At 29.9% G+C, this 11,490-nt stretch overlaps 2 protein-coding genes across 2 annotated transcripts in view; one reads left to right on the top strand and one right to left on the bottom strand.

Annotated features, from left to right (window-relative positions):
* LOC106681886 (lysosomal phospholipase A and acyltransferase) overlaps window positions 1-780 on the top strand; it is a 4,876-nt gene extending 4,096 nt beyond the window's left edge. Inside the window, exon 4 of the mRNA XM_067047582.1 lies at window positions 507-780. Coding sequence (XP_066903683.1) covers window positions 507-780 — 274 coding nt within the window. The remainder of the gene's footprint in view (window positions 1-506) is intronic.
* Window positions 781-3,315: 2,535 nt separating this feature from the next.
* On the bottom strand, window positions 3,316-6,178 carry LOC106681887 (uncharacterized; the record flags this gene model as incomplete). The annotated part of the gene is given in 3 exon segments (XM_014422438.3): window positions 3,316-3,645; window positions 5,239-5,372; window positions 5,922-6,178. Coding segments are annotated over 3 exon segments (498 nt in total). The 3' UTR covers window positions 3,316-3,407.
* Window positions 6,179-11,490: the final 5,312 nt, after the last annotated feature.

Below are 11,490 nucleotides of genomic sequence, written 5' to 3'. Positions count from 1 at the left end.
TTCCCTTCGTGTAAGAGGCCACGCTTGTGAGACTTTTCCCTTCGTGTAAGAGGCCCGCTTGTGAGACTCTTCCCTTCGTGTAAGAGGCCACGCTTAGCGTTCTTAAAGAACCGTGGGAAGGAAAATAGACTTTAAATTTTAGCTCTATGTTTTTGGACAGAAGGCGAGCAAACCAATTTAGAAATTAGAAAATACCAAGCATTTCCTCCCATTAAACTCACTTATATTTCCTTGTATTATATCAACGAAATCGCTCCCATTTCTACTGATAACCATATATTTTTTTTTTACTTGTCCTTATCCAATAATTCCAAATTATCAGCATACCCAAGCACTGGTATTTTATCACCTAAAGATAAAGATCACCTGCATCACATTCCTAATAACCTATTATTTTGGCAGGTGTTGGTCAAAATATGAAAATAAGTTAAAACCAGTATTTTTATTTATATAGCCTTACTTTAGGAATATGAAACTGTAAATATGTGTAATAATATTTGTTATAGAATCATTTTTCAGTCGAATGATTTTGATGGAACTCCAGTGATGGTACATGGAAGCGGGGACGGTACCGTTAACCTGCGCAGCTTACAATATTGTAACAACTGGATCGAGCAGCAGGAGCAGATGGTAGTAACTAGGAGTTTCCATGGGATTGGTCACATGGAAATTGTTGAGAGTAAATGGGTATTGATTTATGTTATCAGAACTCTTACAAAGTTATCTACCTGTAATCTCTTATGTTCACTTTTTTTGATGATTGAGTTTATTTTATCATAAAAATTTTTTTTTCATTATTTTATGTAATTAATTTGTTATTCGTCTAATTCTATTGAACCATGTAGACATGGGGTGAAAAAAGGCAGTTATTTTACCCCAATTTTTTATTACTTTAATGAAAATTATGGATTGACGAGTCTGCTAAGTTTAGGTAGGGGTAATACAAAATGGCGGCTATTTCGAAATATAAAAAAAAATTCATTTGAGCTCCATTTCTTTAGAAGTATCAACAAGACTAAAAAACCTAATAGAATATCATTTAAAGAAGATAAAATATGAGCTCTAATATAGCCATTTACTTTCGATAGTTCTCAAGATATAGATTTTTATATTTCATTAAAGAGGCGCTGAATAATCAGTAGTTAGTAAATTTATTTTGAGAAATCTATATCTCAGAAACCATTTGACGTACAAATGCATGTCAACACTCAAATTAAAGCTAATTGAATGTACTATAAATCTTCTTTTATCTTCGACGGAGTAGTAGTTTTCATGATATTCGACAAAATGTAGATTTCTAGCTGTTCTGACAAAAATTTTGACTTATGAAAAAATATATCTCCAGAACGATAAGACGTACAGATATCTTCCAAAACTCAAATTAAATCTAGTTAAATGTACTATAAATTAGTTTATAAAGTTTAACTTCCTAGGTGTAGTAGTTTTTGATAAAAATATTTACCATGTTCGTAGGAGTAACGTTAAAGAATATATTTTTTCTTTCGGAGCTCCATATCTTTAAAATTATAAGCAAGACTAAAAAACTTAATAGAACATCATTTAAAGAAGAGTAAAATTTCTAAAATATGAACCTTAATATGAACATTTACATTAAATAGTTCTCAAGATATAGCTTTTTAAAAAGTAACATTTGTTGAAAATTTATAAAAGATGCACTGAATAATCAGCAGTTAGTAAATTTATTTTGAGAAATATATATTTCAAAAAACATTCGAGTCTATTATTAGTCAAATTAAAGCTAATTTAATTCACTATAATACAGTTTATTACGTTTTTCTTCGTAGGAGTAGTAAATATTTTTATCAAATATCATAAAATCTACTACTCCTAGGAAGACAAACTTTATAAAATACTTTATAGTACATTTCACTAGATTTGAGGGCTGGCAGACATCTGTAGATTTTAGACATTCCATAATTCCATTCCTCAGAACACTAGCTCCTAGTATCCTCTCTCGTCTTCCCCCACTTCGACTACGGATCCTTGGTGTACGGAGGGCTATCTGCAGGACTAGAGTTGAGACTGAAGAGACTCATGAATTGTTTTGTAAGATTTATCTTTGGGTTCCCTAGGCACTCTCAAGTCTCCCGCTGGTATTCCGAGTTGAAGTGGCTCTATCCAACCTCCCGAAGGCAATACCTCCTTGGTGTTTTTCTATTCCAAGCTCTTAACATCAAAAAACCTACCTATATCATAGATCTCCTCACTCTTCGTTCATCCATCCACTCATTAAACACCAGATCCCATCCGAATGATTTATATATGCCCTCCTATAGAACCTCCTTCTTTAGCAAATCCTTCGTCATACGTGCAACCTCCCTCTGGAATTCTCTTCCCATCTGCATTCGCCAGTCCTCATCCATTCTCTCCTTTAAACAACACCTATTCCTTCATTTATTGAATAACCAAACCTCCACATCTTTGTAATCAAATAAATAGGCAGTTATTGATTAACATTATAAACAGTAGTAAAGCCAATATACCAATGTAATTTCATTCTACTATCTGAAAATTTGTAAACGCTCGCCAGATAAAAATCTCACTATATGAACCATGTAATTATTCTTAGGGGACTTATGTCCCAGAATAAAGTTATTTTTTCATTTCATTTCATTTTCATTTCATCTTATGGTTCCTGAGATATATTTTTTCATAAGTCAAAATTTTTGTCCAACAGCTTGAAATCAAAATTTTGTGAATTCATTTTGTCGAATATCATGAAAACTACGACTCCTATGAAGATAAATGAAATAAACCACTTTATAGTACATTAAATTAGCTTTATTAATTAAAGTGTTAATAGACATTTGTACGTCGAATGGTTTTTGAGATGTAGATTTCTAAAAATCAAATTACTAACTACTGATTATTGAGTGCATCTTTTATGAAATGTTCCATATCCTGAAAACTATTGAATGTAAATGGCTAAATTAGGGCTCATATTTTGTAAAATTAATCCTCTTTAAATGCAAAGGAGAAGCTAGGTTACCTTGGAGTTCTTTTTCTGCCAGATTTAGTTTCACATCATTACTCTAGTAATATAATGTTTATATTATTTATTAATCTCCTATACCTAACCTCATTGATAAAAACTAGATTTTAATAATCTTAACAACAAAAAAAATTCATATTTCCTTAAAATAGTTTTGTGAACCCAGTGAACAAATGTGTCTATTCAATAATTCTAAAAAAGGTTTATTAAAGTAATCATATGATTTCTCATTGCTTTATCACCACACATTTTATTCCTGACTTAGATTTTCACACATTTTCTAGTTGCCAAATGAAATAATAAACAGTTTATAAAATTTAATTGCAATTAAATGGACTTTAAAATGTAAATAATGAATTTCGTCAAGTTTTAATTTTTTACTTTTAGTAATATATCAAACGACTTCATTGTTCAAAAGATATCTTAGTCTCTCTCTCTCCTTGAATGTATAATCATTCTCATGAGGGACGAATATTCTCTCTGGTAATCCCATACCAGTCTTGTATAACCTCCTAATGCTAACAGATTCAAAGGCAGATGTCTGTTCTGCTGTTATTTTCTCTACTTCACATTTCAGCAGCATTCGGAATTGTTTCATTCTTTCTGCTAGGCGTTTCTCACAAATCAGATAGCTGTCATAGTGAAAAGATAAATGAATATTATTTTTAAATTTTATGACTTAATCATACCCAATAAATATGTTTTTAGATAAAATTTTAAAGAGTTTTAAAGCTCTGATTTCTAATTGCATCCCCTTTTTTGCTCTATTTGAGGCAAATAAGAATGATAAATCTATGGGTCATTCTCCGATTTCGATGCTATGTCAGTTATAGAGCTTTTTAAAAATTATAAATTTTCTGAATGGGAATGATTATTTTTCCTCTTATTATCCTTTCTTAGGGCCCCATTTTCATCTCCTTTTTGAAGTTCCAATGATGCATGACTATGTTATAATAAAATATTTAATGCTAGTTTTATCATTCCCAAATCCTCTCAAAAAATGAGTTTCAGGCTTAAATTGTCAATGCACCAGTTCTTTTTTCAGTAAATATAAAAACAATTACTGTCATATTATTCAGCATCCTTTCAGGTATTGGTATAAAACTTAACTTGAATTTTATGTTGAACCCTCAATTTGAACTTAACTAGGTGATTTGTTAGAAAGAAATATGGAACATGTAACATGTATGCAAAAATCTCTCTTTTTTCCCTATTTTACACAACACTATCATCCACTCATGTCTCTAATTAACACCCGATTATACACGGAAATCTTAGACCTGCCCACCTTAGTTACCTTGCCTTCATCGATTAATTTACAAACGCCTATAAAAACATCCAATTCAACATGCGCATTTTAAAAGAATAATTAAATACTAATATCTTAACTCATTAGATACTAATAACATGAAAGTAGGAATAAAAATCGAACACAGGAATCTAGTTGAAAGATTGAACAATACAAGATTAAAAGAAGTAAGGAATTTTAATCGGCTCGGTCATCACCCTCAACGAATATGATTCCAAAGATAGTGAAATAAATAAAGGGATAGAAGTGGCTAAAAATAGAAAGTAATGTACAATAACACCTTCTTACCGATCCTCACCTATTCCAGTGAACCATGGAGTCTCACCACGCAAAGCACCAGAGTCAACTTCCAGCTATGGACTTGCTGTATTTGAGGAGCATAGAGAGAAAGGCAAGAAGGGTACGGAGTACAACTTTAAGGTCAAATCTGGGACTTAGGCCTGCTGAAGATATCATGGAAGAACTAGGAGATAGTTCGGTCATGTCGATAGAAGGGTATAAAACAGACTGAAAAGAGTTATATATGAAAGAAGAGTGGAAGGGCAGAGACCTAGAGGAAGAAGAAGGAAAGGGAAGAGGTCAAGTAAATGCAAAATGAAAAATGAAGTAATGAAAAATTAAACAAACGACCAAAAAAGGGCGGAAGTTGACAATGGCACCGAAAGCCAGGGAGTGGTGAGATAGGGGGGTAAGGGTGCTAACCATGAAACATGAAACCATTTTCATTTTCAAATTTAGGCTTTTTTTTAAAGATAACAGTGTTTTCAATTTACATTAACACAATAACTAATTTTAAAGAAATTAAAAAAACAAACCAAACCCTCCGATACTGAAGTACGCCAAGGTTATGTTTGTAATTAGATAATATTACTAATATACTATTATAATACAATAGTAATACTTTGTAAATACTTACTAAGGAAAGTTTACATTAGTGTAACTTGGATCCTGACATATATTTATTTCTGCAACAGCTTCATCGTCCAATTGAAATGTCTCCGAAAGTTTTTGTTCAGATTCTAGTTTTTCGTAGCTTTCTTCAGTTACTTCCTGTTGTAATTATAATAAATAAAAAAATATCGGTTCACATTTTGGAAGTATTAGTCTACATATTTATTAGTCAAAGTAATAATGAATAATTGTAATTTTTGACAGCATCTTAATCAATTAATCTGTTATTATTGGCTGCTTATATAATGCAAGTCATATAGATGGTGATCAATACCAGATTGAAACCCTGTTTAATACTAACGATTTGGACTTCATAGAGTGAAATTCAGCTAGATCTGACCGTGTGATATGAACTTTCTTTTGAGCTCAAATCCTTTATCTTTCTCCAGTACTTTTCCACTGCAGAGAACTCTGGATGTTTCATGAGGATTTTATTTGGAAAATCAAATTCTATAGTGATTTTATTAATACCGGAAAAAATCTACCAAAAACTGACATGTTCCGGAAATATTTCTTTCTTAAGAAAGCCTAATATACTAAACTTTGTCTACCAATTCTTGTGTATAATTATTACATTTATCACATCAATAAAAATGTTTATATCAGTTATTATAAATGTCTTGAATTCTAGTTTTCGAAACAACTTACTTCTTCTTCTGTTTGTAATTCATCCGCAAATAGTTCCGCAAATAGGTCTTCTTCTAGACCTTCGTATCCTTCTTCTTCTTCGATTTCGAATTCTTCTATATCTGGTACTAATTTTGTTTCCGACATTCTTGCCTCAGTCTTATCAACAGGCTATGACATTTTCCTGAATAGTAACAAATTATGTATCAGTTAATTGCTAAACCAATTGTGATAATTAATAAACTTTTATAAAAATGACATATGTTTAAATAAGTTTAATTTATTCTTGTTTTACTGTAATTTACATCTTTCGTAACTAAACTGCTATTAGACCAGCCGTACTATAAATTATATAGTACATTAACATTTAATGATTAAAGATGTAATAATTTAATAATATTAGAGCAGGTTAACCAGGAACAACAGAAATATAGTTTGGGAGATCTAATACGTAATTACTATTACTAAGGATGAGATTCAGTGTAACAGTTGAGTAGTGTTTTACTCTTCAGAATAACTGAACCCAGAAGCTCCTGTTGGTTAAAAGCTTTTATTTAAGTTATCTTCTATCTCAATCCTATTCGTATTTTTGTTCACTTTCAATTTTCCAATCAAGCTGAAATTTAGTATAAATACGTAAGTCAATATTACGATAATGTTGAGATGGTGATAAATCAGGTCTTTAAAACGAATCGGTTGACTGAACGATGTAACGACACATATTTCTCAATACTCATCTGGCCATTTCTGAAGTTTGTATGTCCTGACATTTTTAAAGGAAGGTTATACGACCGAGCTGAAATTCAGCACAAATACGTAACTTTGATTTCAATGCAATAATATGGATTTTAAGGTGAAAATCTGTGATCTGACTAACCAAATTGATGGGGCCCTTCAGATTATTTTTTGAACATTTTTGGGCTATAAACAATACTAAATTAATATTAATAAATAATAATAAGTCAATATAAAATTGTTGATCATTTGAAAAGTAACAAATATTAAATTGAAAAATTAAACATTAACAAAAGTTACCTTTCTGGATTTTTAATTAGCCAAATCGTTCTTTTTTTGGTCTTAAATAATTGTAACTACATTACAATTACTGGAATTGTATCACAATTACTTGGAAATTAAGGGGAAAAATAACAGTTCCATAAGAATGTAATTGGAAGTTGCAATTACATTGGCTCAACTTGCAATTGTAATTAGGTACTCACAATTACAATCGTAGTAGCTCGTAAAGTAATTACAATTATTTCCAACTGTAATTGAATTTATGGAAAGATTTCTGTCCCATGTTATTTTTGATTTTGGTATTGGACGCCTTACAATCATCCTATTGACGCAATGGATGTTACACCATTATGACACATCAACAGGTATATCAATGACCAGTTCAATGATGGACACATTGAACATTGTAGCATAGGCGATTTATAGGCAGGAATATCACACGTCGTAACACAGCAAATTGCTATATATAGAAAGTAATAAAAATGTTATATAGTAAAATTTTAAATTAATAGTAATAATAGACTTATTAGGTGATAAATAGTTTTTTATCCTTGTAAATAGCACTTTAAAGCATTTAAATTAAATTGTTTTAGTATTTTACATCGTATTATTTAAAATTAAATTGTTTCTTATTAATATTATTCATGTTATGTTCGATGAGATATTATTTGTTGGATCATTAGTTCTGACAATGCCCCCCAAAATTAACTATTTTGTATTGAGTATGCATTGGCTATTAAAATAAATGTATTATTTTAAATAATGAAGATTATTTGTCGAAGTTGGTTTTTTGCCATTATTTCAAATAAACCAGTGCCAGAGGTAGAAGAGAAGCGTTGGGTTCTCTTGGAAACATTTTTTGCATTCCACATGAGGGCGGAAGAGCTTGGTTCACAGCCCCCAAGGTTGAAGTTAAATATTGTAAATCGGCAAATGTGGATGGTATTTATTTTATTTTTACTTAAATTTAATTTTCTTCATCTTATTTAAATTATTTTTTTATTATCCAATCTGTTTTTGATTGATATTTTTATTTATAGATATCAAATTTGTATTTTTTCATTTAATTTATTAGTGTTATAGTTATTATTTACAATGTTTTCCCTTCCTCTTTTTACTTCCATTTATCTATGTATGCAATATAATAAATGCAATAAGAGAAAGTATTGGGATCTTGGAAAATTTGTTTTGAGGTCACCTGAGCCATATCCAAGTCTCGCAAAATGGTGTACGTGTTTATGTCTGTACATAGTCAGCCTAGCACAAAAGACAAAAAGGCATAAAAAACTGAAATTACATATCAAAGACTTCGATGTGATAGCAAACTAAACGGAAGTACCAATAAATTTTTCATATTTTTTCATATTATCTCAAAAACAATTATAATTAAACTCGTCAAGTTGATGTAAAAATAAATTAACTATAATATCAGCTAGTTCTCATTAAATGTCTCATAGGGCTTAAATAAGGAATTTTTAAAACATTCACTACACTAACTTTAATTTTTTTATTTGAAAACAAAAATAAACAATTCTTGTTGTTATCAGTAATAAAAAATAGGCAAATACAAAATTTTAAAGAATTTTATGAATAAATAAAGGAGAAAAAAATCAGATCATTCCCAATCGTATTGCAGCTTCGTAAGTTTATCTTTTGTTAAACTGTTGCATTTTACTAGGGGAATAATTAGTATTTCTTATTACTCACCTTGATAAATCCTAAAATACGAATTTTTATATAAAAAAAAAAAATGTTTGTTTTATAAAATTTCAGTTTTATAAAAAAAAACAGCCTCCCTTAGTATTTAGATTGTTTTTTAAAAAATTACAAAAGTTGTTATAATTTCGACACGACCCCACCAATCTACACAAATTTTTGGGACGTGAAAGTTTTGTGATGTGTATAAATGGTATGAATAATTCTTAAAAAGCTAATATTTATTTCTATTAATTATGACAGCTTGTATTATTATTATTCAATAAATAGAATTTAACCTTTTTGAATTTAAACTTCTATTAAACGTAAATTTAAGAGAGAAAGGTAAAGCCCTCTATCCACAAATCTTCCACACTTCGATTACTTTATTTATTACCCACTCTGTGGAAGTTCAATTCAAATTTCATAAAAATTAGAAGCAGAATTAAATTAAAAGAAAGTAGCATGTCAGGGCATAAATGCAGAATTTTCAAAGTGGCTATAATTTTGTTTGTATGAAATAATTAACGAACTCATATTTCTAAGTGAATTATACACCAAATTTTTGCAGTAATTTTACGTTTAATTTTGAGCTTAGAGATGAAAAATTATTAGCTAACATAATTTAGTAATTTAGTATAATCATTAAAGCATGTAGCGTTATAAACCATGGAGAGTCAAGGGTTCAGTGCTTTTTAAGAAAGTACTGTCAATTGAACAAAGGTTGTGCAAGGAGATGGTTTATAATCACGCTAAGCCATTAGGTTTTTACCCAGTTAATGGTACCCACTAACAAAAATAATTATCTGCCACAACTGTATTTGGACACAGCGCCTTACTCACTTACCTACCCAACACTTCAGTATAATTATACAAAAACAAAAACATACTAAACCCTTAGGAATGTACCTTTCAGATGACTACATTATTATGTATTATAAATGAGGAGAAGATGGTTGGGGGTGCGGTCAATGAAACACAAATAAGTATGACTAACTTATTTTAATGTGCTTGACTAACTTATTTTAATAAAGTTAGTCATACTTATTTGTGTTTCATTGACCGCACTCCCAACCATCTTCTCCTCATTTATCATCCACGGTCAACTATCTCTCATAATTATGTATTATAATATTGTTTGAAAATGACGAATATAATAGGTTGAAAGCACATCACCTTCAACGGACAAGAGGCTCCAACAGTTTCAGAGCGGTATACTGAGACGGTATAGTGAGAGATACTTCACTTCAAAGAGGGAAGGTGGATCACATGCATACGACATTCGAACAACAGACGGTGACAGAATTTATATCGAAGAGACGCATCAAATTTGTTGACAGCCTTCAGTACCGTACGAACCTTTAAGTGAATGGTGTTTCTTATTATTATTATTTAATTTATTATTTATTATTATTCTTATTACTATTATTTAGAACACTGACACCGACAGGGCGGCCACAAAGGTGGCAGACACACAAAAATAGACTCAGACTCGAGTGAGTACAATTTGCTAAATTATTTGAATCAACATACCTGGTGAGCCCAACCACCAACAAACTAACACAAAATACAGACTACCCCTTCCCAAATAATCAAATTTCCTGAGCACCCTCTTAAAATGCATTACCAGAATGCAGAAAAAGAGGCTACCTTCGACTCGTTTTCATGACATCAACCCCACGCACCCGTGGGACTTAGAAGAAAAAAAAAAGAAAAGGTTGAAACGTTACAAAAATTTGAAATTTAAATAAATATACGAGTAGAATAAGGCAGTGTTTTTGGTTTGATTATATAATTTTACATTAAATAAAATAGACTTAATCTTAAAAATTTTATCCTCAATCTTTTTCGTTAATATTTAATAATAAATTATTATGATTAGAAATTAAAAAAAAATATAAGAAAGACAGCGTATCAAAAACAAGGACTGTCCCAAGAAATACTGACTAGATGAATCTTAAAGATCAGGATGAGATCAAGGAAGGAAAAACTTTGAATAGTAGGATCAAATAAACTTAATTTTGATATGGGAGCGCTTTGAGCACTATTTGATGATTCTAAAACTATAATAAACTCCAACAAAAAGAAATTTTCAATAATAACACAACTACAGATGATCCACTTTACACTCAACAGTTCTTGACAACCTAAAAATTGTTTTCATATTATTACCTTTTACTCCCTCAGACATGACAATAATATTTTTGAAACATATCTCAATTATTAACCTGTCACAATTCATTTAAAAAAGTCTTTGACTTACACGCTAATTGATCATGTTATATAATCTTCAAAAACAAAAACAAATATAAAAATATTATTATATTATCAGTTTCCTCTTAAAAATTTATAAAATGGATGTTTGTTTATAAAACAAATATAATCTCAATATAACTAAAAAACTTTTCTTCTTACTTAAAACATCAACAATAATACAATAAATCCTATCTTCAACAAATTAGGACCCTGTCATCACCTAATTACAGAGCTTGATTTATTCACGTTTAATTTAATTAACATTCTTTTTTATTTTTCGGTTATAAATTAAGTAACTACTTAGCCATTTTAAACGAATTTAAGAGAAAACTGATATGATATTATTTTGATACTTGTTTCTGTTTTTATATATTATATGACATTAGCAATTAGCCTGCAGTGAAAGACGGTTTTTGAAAAATTATAATAATGAACTATGAAATGTTAATAATTGATGTATGTTCTAAAATATTAGTGTTATGTGTGAAGGAGTAATGTGGTAATAATATGAAAATAATTTTTAGGTTGTCTCCTTGATAATAGCCTAAGGGTCCAAAGATTAGTGAATTAAAATAAATTGTTGAGAGTAAAATGGATTATTTGTAGTTGTGTTTTATGTATA

This window comes from Halyomorpha halys, unplaced genomic scaffold, assembly GCF_000696795.3.
Source record: "Halyomorpha halys isolate HHAL.00 unplaced genomic scaffold, Hhal_1.1 Scaffold373.1, whole genome shotgun sequence".
Classification (NCBI taxonomy): domain Eukaryota; kingdom Metazoa; phylum Arthropoda; class Insecta; order Hemiptera; family Pentatomidae; genus Halyomorpha; species Halyomorpha halys.
Note: the sequence above shows the minus strand (reverse complement) of the source record. Positions and strands in the feature narration are given on the sequence as shown.